Source organism: Vicugna pacos, chromosome 6 (assembly GCF_048564905.1).
Source record: "Vicugna pacos chromosome 6, VicPac4, whole genome shotgun sequence".
Lineage (NCBI taxonomy): Eukaryota > Metazoa > Chordata > Mammalia > Artiodactyla > Camelidae > Vicugna > Vicugna pacos.
Window position 1 is genome coordinate 90,879,549 of NC_132992.1, and position 13,085 is coordinate 90,892,633.

At 59.2% G+C, this 13,085-nt stretch overlaps 1 protein-coding gene across 4 annotated transcripts in view; it reads right to left on the bottom strand.

Moving 5' to 3' along the window:
- The window catches only part of CCDC85C (coiled-coil domain containing 85C), a 78,854-nt gene extending 66,335 nt beyond the window's left edge, over positions 1-12,519 (bottom strand). For 3 of the 4 annotated variants that reach the window (XM_072963697.1, XM_072963696.1, XM_072963695.1), the window contains exon 1: positions 11,437-12,518. In XM_072963697.1, coding sequence (XP_072819798.1) covers positions 11,437-12,223 — 787 coding nt within the window. In that variant the 5' untranslated portion in view covers positions 12,224-12,518. Of the gene's footprint in view, positions 1-11,436 lie in introns of all 4 variants that reach the window. The other variant, XM_072963694.1, reaches the window with a different exon arrangement.
- Between the last annotated feature and the right edge of the window lie 566 nt (positions 12,520-13,085).

Below are 13,085 nucleotides of genomic sequence, written 5' to 3' on the forward strand. Positions count from 1 at the left end.
CCAAGAAATGTCCTCGGGAGATGGGGGGGTGGTAGAAGATAGCAGGGGTTTGGGAGACCGCCAGGGAGCTGACATCAAGGATCCCACCCCCCACCCACCACGGCTCCCACCACCATCAACACTGTCACTGCATTTCCAGTGTAAGATGACTCAGAAGGGGCCTCTCCTGGGACCTGCCTGGCCCCTAGGGAAGTCCGAACATCAGCACCTCATCCCAGGCCAAGCCAGCGCCTCCCACAGGTCCTCACCAGAGGGGCGGGGAAGGGCCTGGGGGAGCCAGCTTTCTGGGATCTCACGGGTTGCCCTGGCTGCACCCACCCACCCACAACACACACACCCCCAGCAGTGGGCTCAACAGCAAGGGCACATGGTGGGCAGTGAGTGGCGGGGCTGAGCCCAGGGCCAGAACCCCAGGTGTGGTGTGTAATGGCCTCATCCACCAGGGACTGGCTGGAGCAATGGCCCGCAGCTGGACCAAAGCAGCTCATTTCACCCCGAGACGCGAGACTGCCTGCTGCCCATCACAGCTACTGCCGTGGAGAACCAATGGCCCGGAGGGCAGGAGGGGCCCATGCACAGAGCTGGTAACCAGCCAGGGCAGGTCTGCAGCCTCTCCAGGATGCTCCCATCGTGAGGGGAGGGAAGATAGGGAGGGGAGGACCTGTGTCCCTTCCCCTGCAACCCTACCCTACCTCACCCCCATCGTTTTAACAGCCATTTCCTTTGTTTTCCGATCCTGCCAGCCTCTTGGCCTCATTTTGAGGATAAGGAGCTGGTGGCTGGGAGCAGGGGGCTGGACTCTACAGGGGAGACCTCTGGAGCCACCCGGAGCCCTGCGGCCTCTCGGGCTTGGGTCTCCTACACGTACATGTGAATCCACCACGGCTACCAGTGGAAGTGGCATCCTTAGCTGCAGGGCAAGGGTCTGGATGGAGGCTGCTGCGGACATCAAATGGATATGGATGAGGGCTGCTGGTCACACATCCTGTAGCTGTCCATCCCCAAGGGCAGACCTCAGCTTCAAAGGAAGGGTGGGATTTCAGTGGGTGCGGGAGGCAGGAAAGGACAACTCCTGCGAGCAGAAGCCCTAAGGGCCTGCTGTGTGCCGCTGCAGCAAGCAGAACACGGGGTCAGAGGCTAGCAGGGAGGGGCACAGTCCCTGACACTGCTCAGACAGAGCGCTTCCTCCAGTGCACAAGTGCAAGTACACAGCCCAGCAAGGAGTTGTCTAGATCGGCACTGCCACAGAAGTCCCTAGGATAGTCCCTGGAATGGCACAGATGCGGAGATGCACTGTCAACAAGGTGCGAAGCACCTGCAAGGAGGAGGGGCTAAGTGCAGCGCAGAAAATGAAACGTTCACGTTCATGTTACTTAATCCTAATTAAGTAGAATTTAAACAGCCGCCTGAAGCGGGGTCACCACCCATCAGGCAGTGGGGACAGGAGTGCAGGTGAAACAAATGGGCCCAAACTCAGAGGCACAGTAGGACGCTGGACATCTGGGCTTCAAGGCCAGGAGCAAGAGGTAGAGAAAGACTAGGGGCTTAGCGCAGGAGAGAAGCTTCGCACCACGACCAGGAGGCGGCCAGAGAGGGAGCCAGGAGCTGCCCTTCGGGAGGTCAGAGGTGACCAGCACACGGCCCTGTTCTAGAAGGCAAGCCCAGAATGGGCATCAAACACCAGCGAGAGGTCAGAACGAGAAGAGGCCACTGGACCAAGCCAGGGCTGCCTTTCCCAGGGTCTGGGACTGCCAGGGACCAACAAGTAATGGGTGGGCTGGGCCCCTGGTGCTCCTTGGAGAATTCAGGGGTGAAGGGAGGGAGCAGGAAGACAGAAGGGTGAAGATTTTGTTTACTGCTCTGGACTAGGAAACATGAGCCTGTTGCGGGGGAAGGAGCCAGGAAAGACCCGAAAGGAACAAGAGGAGAGGGACAATGGTGGAGGGAGGTCCCACAGGAGGGGTGGGAAGAGGAAAGGGGAGCAGGGAGGCCTCCCAGCCAGGACAGAAGTCTCTGAAAGAGGAAGAAACTCGGTGTTTAATTTTCTGTCCCGTATAAAAGTGATGTGTGCATTCCAGAAAATACAGAAAACACAGAAAAAAAGGAGAAAGGGCAGGGCAGGAGCCTCCCATTGTCCCATCAGCTCCGAGAGATGTGAAGCAGCCGGGAAATCGAGCCTTCTGAGAGCCCTGGCACAGGCAGCGTGGCCGGAAGCCGCCACAAAGGACCACTCCCAGAGTGGGCTCATTAGGGACAGGAGCTGGTGCCGTGCACTCTGCGACAGGCGGGCGCATTCAGGGCCAGCACACAATCGGGCCCTTGTGGGGGGCAGCTTGGGGGACAGCTCCCGGAGCCTCTGATTCCGAGACAAGAGCATGCCTCCTTCTTGCCTTACAACCCAGGAGCCAACGGAAAAGACAGATTTGGGAAGACAAAGAGATGCTTCCCCTGACAGTGGATGGGCTATTTTTGGAAATGGGTCGACTCTTCTCCCTAGCTGCCCTCTGGGTGCCACTGGCCCTGCCTGCATCTGTCCCCTTGACTGCAGCCTAAAAAGCACCCCCTCCCCTGTCGGGGGCAGCCCAGTGCCCCCACAAGGCGGGTGGCAAAGGCGGTGTCTCCAGGCCAATGCCTGGCAGTTTGTTCCAGCTCCCAGGGGGCGGGGAGCTGGGGGAGCGAGCCGGGTGTGTCCAGAGCTGGGGTGGGTGCTCAGGGGGTGCAAGGCCGGGTTCAAGCCCAGCTTTCCACTGCTGTCTGGCAGCCCCACCAGGCAAACCAAAGCCAGCTCCCTGGGCATCCACGCGGCAAAGGTCGGGGGGAGGACAATACTAATGGGCATGTTTCTCCCTCGTGGCTAACGAGAACTGACACCAGCCTCCTCGCCCTGGCCAGCCAGGCTCTGCACTGCCCCAGTGCAGGGCGGCGTCCTAGCCTCCAGCTGACCTGCTGATGGCCATCTCCAGCTCAGGCGGCGGCCCCGCAGGCCCAGAAGCTTCCCTCCCTGAGCCTCCCACAGTGGCTTCGGCTGCTCAGAACCCCTGGGCAACTTCCACAACTGCTGGAGCCTCCAGGACCCTCTCTGGGGCCCATCCAGGCACTGGCATTTTTATCTGGTGATAGCTAGCTGGGATATCTGATAAAAGCAACCGTGTAGGTTTTAATAATTGTTCAAAGTAAACAGGGAAGTTGGGGGAGGGGCAGCGGGATGTGTTTGTCACCACCCCAGGGGATGGGGGGAGGTTTGATTTTTTTTTTTTCAAGTAGCGAAAGGCCATTTGGTGCCAAATGGGACAAATGAAAAAAGAAAGGCAGGTGGCCAAAGTGGCCTGACCACTGCTGGGTTTCAAACAAGAGGGAGACCCCATCCTGTGCCTCTAAGCTGCCCATTCCTCACTGGACCCTGCCCCGAGGAAGCTTGTGGACGTGGGGAGAGACAGGATGGCAAATGGCAAAAATCTAGATCAGGTGGCCTCCCAGACAAACCCCACAGCAGGGGAGCGGAGCCCAGAGCTCTCCTCTACTACCCAGCCCGCTCCCCGGTCCTGCAGGAGGCGATCAGATGGCAGAGGCAGGTAATTCCGCCAGGGCCCTCGCTGCGGCCCTGCACAAGGACAGGCTGGTGAGGCTGAGGACTCGGCCTCCATCAGTGCTGGACAGAGCAGTGCCTGTGTGTCACAACAGCCACAGCACCTCCGCCAGCAGATGCTCAGTTCCAAGACCTGCCTCAAGCTGAGGACCAACCAGGGCAAGAGACCTAGCCTCAATGGGATGACCAGAGGCGGGATGCACAGGGCAGGTGGCCCTGTCCTTGTGCCTCTGCCAACTGCAGGAACTCTGAGTCAAGGGGCCAGAGGATGCGAGGGTCTCTGGCACCCTCGGCACGGCCCACCCAAGCCCCCTATTTTGCACAAGGGCCTGGAGAGGCGCTAAGGTCAGATTACGATTAGGCTGAAGCTGCCAGTTCTGTCTGTGTTGTCCAAATCACAGAACAGTCCTGGGGACACAGCCGTGCCCCCAAAGCACCAGACGTGGGAACATACCAGCTGACGGGCCCACTCGCCAGCCCAGCCGATGAGCCCCTGCGTACTACGTGGGTAGCCAGGGAAGGGGAGGGGATGGGCTACGTGAAAGTACCAGTTTCTGAGTGCACCCCACAGACAGCTGTGGAAACCCCTCAGAGGTCACAACTGGAACTACCCACCGCTAGAAAAGCCCAGACCAAGGGCTTTGGGGGCGCGGGGGGCGCAGGCGCAGCGGGAAGAGCACCGCAGATCCCTCCTGCCCCGGCATCCCCCGTCCCCCATCACCCCGCTGAACCAGACGTGCCTGCCTCCAGCTCTTCCTTCGGCCACGCCTGGCCTCATCCCTGCTCTCTCCGGCTTGTGCTAACCTGCTCCGCCTCCCAGGCCCACCTCAGCTCCCGACTTCGGCCACCCCCTCCGCTGAGCTCCCGGCACACCTGAAGAGATTGGGAGCCAAACCAGGGCACCCCTGAGAGTGAAAGGGGCACGATGAATAGACACACGGGGAGAAGGGGGCGCGGGCGGGCCGAGGATCCAGCATCACGTGGACAGCCCTGCCCCACCCACGTGACCTGATGTGACTTGCCTCGCAGCCCTGAGCCTTTTTCTCAGCAGAAACAGGCATCCCAGTGGGTCTCAGCACCGGTGTGGCCAAGCCTGGGGCGGGTCCCCTTCCCTTCCAAGTCTCCTCCGAGTGCCTCTTGGGCTCCATGCAGTTTGTTCCGGGGTTTCCGGCTTTCCCAGGCATGGCATTTCCTCCTCTCTAAGATCCCATCAGTCACAGATGCCCCATGTACTTAACTGCTTTTCCAGAGTGAGGGAGGGGAAGACCCTGCAGTAAACGCATAGGCTGATTCCAAGATGTGTCCCAAATTGCAACAGAGGGGAAAGCCCATCTTTGAATTCAGGAAATAACAAATGATGAAGGCCCCTGGCCAATGGTGGAGCAGGAAGGAGGAAAAGGAAACAGACTCTCAGCTACTCCCTAGGGCCCTCAGCCTCTGCTTTAGTTAAATGATGCTCCACACCTCTGTTTAATCATATACAGGGTGATCCCAAGAGCATCTACAGATGGATCAATAAAACTCCTAATCTTTCCGCCCTGCTCCCTAGAGAGCTGGAGACTGACAGTGACTTGTTCAAGAGCAGGCATCCATCACCGGGGACCCATTTCCAGCCCTGCCCTCTAACCGTCCACCCACCTGCCCCCGCCAGCCTGCGGCAACAGAGGACAGCAAGAGGGGACTGTGTGACAGTTAGCGGCTCTGGGTGCCTGGGAAGAGGGGGACCATTCCTGCCTTATCATGATCAAAGCAGCATCACATCCCTTTAGCAGACAAGTTTGTTTCTCTGTTGTTAAGGCTTTGGGGAAGCCACTGGGGTCCCCTTGTCCTCTCACTCCAGGGAGATGGGAACTGCCTGCTGCCCAGCTCTGCCATCTCAGGGCACTCCCTGCACAGATCCTGGGCACCCAGGATACCCAGGGCAGAGCAACCACGGGGGTAACTCTTGTGGGCAGGTACAGAGTGAGGCTACAGAGAGAGCGTGTCGCCCACAGGTGCTGCCCTATCTGAGCCTCCCAGTAGCATAGGACTGACTGCCTGACCCCTGGGGCAGACCCGCCTGGTCTGAGAACCTGCAGAAAAGGTTCTCTCCTGTGACCTCTGTCACTGCTGCTGCCACCCCAGGGGCCCCAAACCTTCCCTGCTGCCCCCAGCCCAGCCCACATCATGACAGATCCCAGAACCGCCCCTCCCCAAGCCAGGCTACATGAATCACCATGCGACACTCTCAGCACACGGACTGAGTAACCACTCAATAAACATCTGCGATTGTTTTCCTTCCTGCTTGAAGGGCGAATTCTCTCAACAACCCGGCCCCACCCGCCAGCCTCTACTCGATGCTCTCTGCTCACACAACCAGATTCCCAAGCTGCCTGGGTGTCCCCTCGCAGTGGATTCAGGAATGCCCTGTGCTTGCACACCTCCCCTAACGGGGAGCTCCCCACCTCTAAAGGCATGGACCACTCTTGTCTGTGGGGGCTGAAGTCCGAATTGCTGGGACTTTGGGGCTCTGCCCTGAGGGGCTGTACACAGCACTGACCCTCCTGAGCTGACATCTAGCAGCAGCTCCCCACCTAGCAGCAGCTCCCCAGCCCCAAAACTTTTCTTCTGCCTCAATATTCTGGCTCTTTCTGTTCACATGAGGAGGCTTCTAAGCCTCGTGTCCCATGAGGACATCTCGCAGGCCCTGGGCTCTTGGCCCCCACAGTCGAGACCCATCTGCAGACCTTCTATGGCTTCTGCCAGGACACCGGCCCCTTCCATTCAACTAAACAAGGACTTATTTGGCTCTGACATGGGGCAGGCACGAGGGTCCCCTCACGAGCATGAGTCAGGGGGTCCCCCTTCCCCCGTCCCCACCCCTAGGAGGCAAGTCGGCAGCGGTCCAGCTGACAGTGGAAGGTCACTGAACTGACCCTTTAAGGCCTAGCTCCAGGACCAGAGTAGTAGGATGCTCAGGACACAGGTGAGGCAACTGAGGCTTAGAGGTTCAGTACGCTGTCACCCCACACAGCAGGTGGCAAGGCCAGGGTTCTCCCAGGTCTCTCTGACCTGGAGCCGGAGCCCTAGCTGGCACACCAGCACTGATGCTCTAGCTGGGCAGAGGTGTCGGGATGTCAGGAGAAAGCTACACTTCCTCCTCCCTCAACCCAAAGGTGGGCAATGGCTTCCCACTTGGCAGATGATAAAACTGAGGCCCACAGAGATTCTGGAACTCAACCGGGTCCCAGGCTTCCAGTTCCTTGTGCTGATGACATTGACAAACACGACACAGAAAATTACCACGATGCAAAACACAGATTATGAGCAAAAAAGAATTTCCTTGCTAATTGCGCTGCTCTGGGAACGATATGGAACTAAGTTTGCATCCTAAGAACTCAGAGGCCAGGCCACAGGTGAGGGATCTGGGCCAAGATAGCAGAGAAAAGCCAGCCCAGCAGGGAAGCAAATGAATGAAGAAAAAAGAAGTGAGGGGGATTCTGTGCGCAAGGAGGCCTGCGCTTTCCCCGTCCACGGATCTCCAGGAGCCATGGGCTTCACGCAGGGAAACAGGACAGCATGATGGAGGCTCAGGGTCAGGCTTCCTGAGTAAGAGAAAAGGTGTCACACCTTTGCTACACAGATGCTGCCCCCCAAGCTGCCTCCCACTCTGCCTGGGTCCATCTACTGATCACAGGGACCAAGCTCCACGTGGCCTTCCACTGCTGGTGGGGCCTCCGGTGAGAGTCTCTCCCAGCCCGACAGAGCCTGACTGTCCCAGCCCAGAGGGACAGGAGGCCCAGACTCTCACACAGGAGACAGAAACTGATCCCAGGGCCCCCAACCAGGCCTGAGAACTGGGAGCAAATCACCACACCTCTCCACCCCTCTGTTTCCCCATCTAGGATGCAGGACCATTTGGGAGCCCTGAACAGAATGCAGTGGGGACTGGGAGGCTCGGCAGTAACAGGTGGAGTGTGGGGCACACTGTGGCCCTCCCGTGTGAGCTCCTTGGGGGACCAGGCAGCTCCCTTTGGTGTGTGACCCTGGGGGCTCAGCACCCCAAGGAGGGTGATGGATGGTCAGAGTCAGGTTGGGGAGGGAGGGGGAAAGTCTTACCCAACCCAACCCATTGTCTTCACTGACCTTTGTCCCCAGGCCTGGCTGGGTTTAGGAAAAGCCGCCTTATTAGCGTCCTACCCTGGAGCTACAGAGTTGGGGCCCTCATAAAGGACCCATTCAGGGCCAGAGGCTCTGACTTTTCTTAAAGGCCCAGACCACCCTTGCTCCCTTCTTCCTTAAACCAACAAAAACACAAGCAAGAGAACAAGCCCATCTTATTCTGAGAGGCTCAAGTTTTTAATCCAAACTTTAAAAACCAAACGGGGCCCATACAAAGGCTGCTGGAGGCCCTGGTTCCTTAGGCTAGCTAAAGGTGGGTGGGCCACACGGTGTGATGTGGGGACTGGGACGGATGTGAACATGGGGTAGGGAGAATAAAGGTGGGGTGCACAGGATGGGGGAGGGGTGAGAGAAATTGTTGAAAATACTATACTGTTTGAAAATCGCATCAGTTTAATGTGTCAAACCTGACTTTCTGGTGTTTGGAGTTTGCCTGCCTTAGTTTGCCCCACTGGATTAGAGCAAAGAGCATTCTAGTCCAGATTTTAGTCAGCCCAGCCCAGCCCTCACAGCAGAGCCTGGAGAAAGGCCTGCCTGCATGTGCATTCACAAGCCCGCCAGGCACAGGCCCGCCCCGGCCAGGGATGGCCTTGAATACAGATGGGCCACCTCCCATCACAGCCACTTAGGCCCTTTAGGGCACCCAGCAGGGCTGTGGGTACCCTGCAGCTTCCAAGAGCAGGCTCCAGGACCACTGTTCCCCGGCCCATCGGCAGGTGCACGCAACAGCTCAGTGGCAAACATTCAAGCAAGCTGTCTAAACAGAAAACAGTTTCAAAGAGAATACGATGTCTGTTTGGCAAACCCCTAAATGGGTCTCTCTCTTTTCTCATGAGGAGCCCTGGAAAAAATATGAATGACCACAGGAGAGGCTGACTGTGTGCAGATGCTGGCCTCCCTCGACCTCGCATGGATAAGGGGGCCACTTTACAGAAGAGCAGAGAGAAGCTCAAGGAAGTGAAGTAATTTGCCCAAGAGAAGAGGAAGAGTGGAGACTCAAACACGAGACAGCCTGAGCCCTTTGGGTAATGGGGTTATCAACCATCTGCTCAGTGGCCACTGATAAGGAAGTGACACTTCACAGGATGCCAGAAGGAGGGCAAACCTGGGTCAGGAATCAAGAATAGGGAGTCACTAGTGTCTGCTGATTAATATTATCGGCCAAAATGACAACAGGCCAGAGATGCAAGCCAGCACACAGCCTGAGTGGTAGAGGACCCCTGGGAGCCCCATCCAGGCAATGTTCCCACCAGGGTTGCTTTCCCAGGAAATGCTCAGAACCTCTCTGAGCCACCACTTGCTTGGCTGTAAAGTAGGGCTAACACTGCCTCCCAGGGTTCCAGTGAGGATGAGCTAAGAGCAAGGACCGAAGGCACAAGCCTGGTATCGGACTCCACTTCTGCCACCACACAGGGTGAGGCTTGTTATCTTTCTCATCTCCAGTTCACTCTCCACTCAACTGAAAACTAGAGGTGCAAACAAATATGAAAACGAATACACACACACACACACACACACACACACACACATACACATGACTGGGACATTATGCTGTACACCAGAAATTGACACACTGTAACTGATTATATTTCAATTAAAAAAAAAAAACTATAGGTGCAAGTACAGAAAAGTGGTTTCTAAGAGAAGGGCCTTTCCTTGTTTCCAGGCAACCTACTCACATTGTTGGGAACACCTCAAGGCCACATATAACTTTAAGAGACAAAACTAAATGACAAGCAATCCCACCGATAACTGAAATTTGTGATAACAATGCTGAATTTTTATTTCACCCCAAAACAAAGCTTTGCCACCACAAAATTTGCAGCAGTCCCATTTCAAGTGTGCGTGGGACTTTGGGGTGCATGGATTCTGCAGGGAATCCTACAGCTCCACCTCACCCACCCCTTGGTGGGGTGGACAACTCAGGTGAAGACCCATCCTCCACTCCTGCATTGTTCACTGCGGTAGCGAAAACCTGAGCCAGGCCGGGGCCTCGTCTCCTTGGCCAAAACATGACAGAACTTCTCTGCAAGTGTGCTCTGACACTCCAGCACTTCAGTGCCCTGCAGAGAACCACACTCACCAAGTGTCATTGATGACGCAGCTGAAAACATTTCATTTCCTAGCCACAGACAGGACTGCAGCAATCCCCCGTTTCATCCTGCACCTAAGGAAACCGAGGCCCATAAATCTGACCCTCCCAAGGCCCCCTAGAAGGTGAGGACAGAAAGGCTGGGACTGGGATCCCTCATGCCCCAGACGAGCAACCTTAACCAATTAAACCATCTAACTTTGAACCACTCCCACTGGCCTTAAGGAGCCTGGGGTGGGAGGTGGGGTGGATACAGAGTTACAAAGAGAAACCCAAGTTGTAGCCTTAGATTGCTAATCAGTAACAAAATATCCCTCTACACCTAGGCCTGTCCTGAACTTGCAGGCTGGGAAGGTAAATAAAGGAAAAACTGTGCTAGGCTGGCATCCCACCACCCCGGGTCCAGTTCCCACCCCAGCCCCCAACACAAGGCACCTGCAGAGGCCACTTGGCCATCAAACCAAAGAGAGAGCGTCCAATCCCCACCACCCCCAGGCTGTGTCACTCTGGGGGAAAACAGTCATTTAAGGCCTAGACTCATTTTCTATGAACTAGAAAGGCCTTTAAAGAGAACCAGAAAGGGCTGTTTAATCTCCACCTTCAGGCAAATAGTTCAGGCAGCAGCAATTGCCACCCAAAGTAGGAGCCAAGCTGCCAAAAATGTGGAAGGACAGGGAAGCAGGAGAGAAGCAGGAGCGAGGAGAGCCACTGACCAGAGGGCTGGGGACGAGGCCCTAGGCCCCACCTTCGCACGGGTGTGCAAGGCAGTAGCTGAGCTTTCCTGAGGCCAAAGGTCCTCCCACCCACACCCTGGCTCTCCACGACTGTGGCACTTCCTGTAAGGTAACTTACAAATCCCTTCAGAGGATTTATCGCCACCTCATATCCGGGAGGTAGGGATCATCGTTTCCATTCTACAGATAAGGAAACTGAGGCACACAGAGACAAAAAGCCAGGACCCACTGCAAGCAGAGTCCTCTGGAAAGTCTTAGAGCCTCAGCTTAGAAAGGTCCCTGGAGCCTGATTCAAGTGCAGGACTAGTAGCAAACCGGGAAGGTGCTGACCCCCTGGTCTTCTGGCCGGGCTGCCCGTGTTCCTTCCCAGCGTTCAGGCAGCACGGAGAAGCCCAGGTGGAACTGCAGCCCCGACACACATGTGAACACTGCTCAGGCTGGGGCTGCCTGCTGCTCCAAATAAGAGGGCAAATTTCACTTTCGTTCAAAGGGCCTTTCATTTTCTTCCTATTAAAAACTTCCCGCTCCCCGACAAGGATTTCCAGGCAGGGGTGTGGTGCCTCCAGCCACCCCTACAGTGCTAGACTCTAGTACTGGTGACTCTGCAGGAGAGAAACTTTTCTGGGGTCTGGCGGGTCTCGGGCCGCTGCCGATTCGGGGCGGGACAGGAACACGCCTCCAGCTCCCCGAGAATCACCACCCAAAACCCCAGTGCGGGTGGGCTTGGAATCTCCCAACCCATAATCCGGATGCCAGCTGGAGGAGAGGTATGGAGTGGCGGCCGCCGACGGGGGAAGGAGCTGTGGGCCGCGGACCCGCGCTGCCCGGCTGGTGCCGCGCTGCCCGGAGGGTGGCGTCCTTACCGTGCAGGCCGTTGGGGATGCTTCGGTGGTGCGGTGGCGCCGACAGGTCGTCCAGGGACCTGCGCGTGGCGACGGCCTTGCCGTCGGGGGCCTTGTGCGGGCCCGGGGGCAGCAGGGGGGGCGGGACGTGGTGGTGGTGGTCCGGGCTGCCGCCGCTGCCGGCGCTCGACGTGCTGCTGCCGTCGCCCACGTCGCGGGTCCCCGCGCCTGCCGTGCCGCCGGCCAGTGGCCCGCTCAGGCTGGCCTGGCTGTCGATGGAACTGCGGGAGCCGGCGCCGCCGCCTGCGCCGCCGGCGCCGCCCGCGCCCCCCGCCAGCGCCGCGCGCTCCTCGTCCAGCAGCAACACCAGCTCCTTGAGCTCCAGGTTCTCGCGCAGCAGGGCCTCCTGGCGCGCCTCGAGCTCCCGCAGCTTCTGCTGCGAGCGGGCCACCTCGTGCCACACGGCGCCGGCCGCGTGGCGTCCGAAGCGCTGCCACTCGCGCGCCAGCTTGCGCCCCTTCTGCCGGTCGTCGTCGAGGAAGCAGCAGAGCTCGCGCAGCTCCTGGTTGTCGTCCTGCAGCCGCTGGTTCACGTCCTTGAGGCCGCGGATCTCCAGCAGGTGCTGCTGCAGCCGCCGGTTCACGTCGCGCATCAGGCCGCCGTGCTCCAGCATGAGGCCCACCTTCTCGCCCTCCGCACGCCGCAGCCGCCGCGCCAGCTCCTCCTTACTCCAGCGCAGCAGCTCCTCGTCCGGCACCTGGCTCAGCTCCTCCGACGCCGCCGCCGCCGCCACCGGGGGCTTAGCCATGGCGGGGCCGTCACCGCGGCATCGCCCGCGCCCTCGCCCGGCCGGCGCTCCCCGTGCCCGGGCTGCGCTGGGCCGGTCCGCGAGCGGGCGGGGGGCGGCCGGGGGCGTCTGCGGCCTGCCCCGCGCCGCCTCGCGCGCCCTCACGCAGCGCCCGCCCGGTCCGCCCGGGAACCCGCGCGTCTCAAGGCTCAGCAAACTGGGACCGCTGCTGCGTCGGCGGCCGCCGTGCCGGGAGCTCTCCGGGCACAGGCGAAGCAGGCGGAGGCCCGCCCCCGGCCCAGCTCTGGAGCCCTAGCCGCCCCGCCCACTCCGGGAGGAGAAGGGCGGGGCGCCGCGGCCCAGCCCCGCCTCCGGAGGGAGCGAGCGGTGGGCGGAGGCGCGGCCAGCCCCCACCTCCCCCCGTGCCTTGCGCCCGCCCGCCCGGCGCCCTGCCAGAGACTAGCTCAAGCCGAGGTCCCGCCCCATCGCCCGTCCGATTGGGTCTCTCTGGGGGTGTGTGGGAGGGGGTGGGGCGCATGCGGGGGACGCCGCGGACATGGTACAGTCCACCGCCGGGCTGCCAAACCCCCCTCCCGGCAGTTCAAGTTTCTGCGCCCGGAGGACGCGGCCTCGGCCAATCCCAGGGCTATAGGGTGCTTTTAAAATGCAGGTACGGCTGCGGGGAGGGCGACGGTGCGAAAGGTAGGGCAGGGCTTCCCTTAAAGGAGACGCGTGGAAACCGGCGTCCAGCCCCTTCCCGGGCCCGCGTGCCCCACCCGCCTCCCCCCACCCCAAATAAACAAATACCCACGATCCGGAGGACAGCTCCCCTTCTCCCTCCCGGGGGCACCAGAGTCCAGCTTAGTCTGAGATACGACGGACA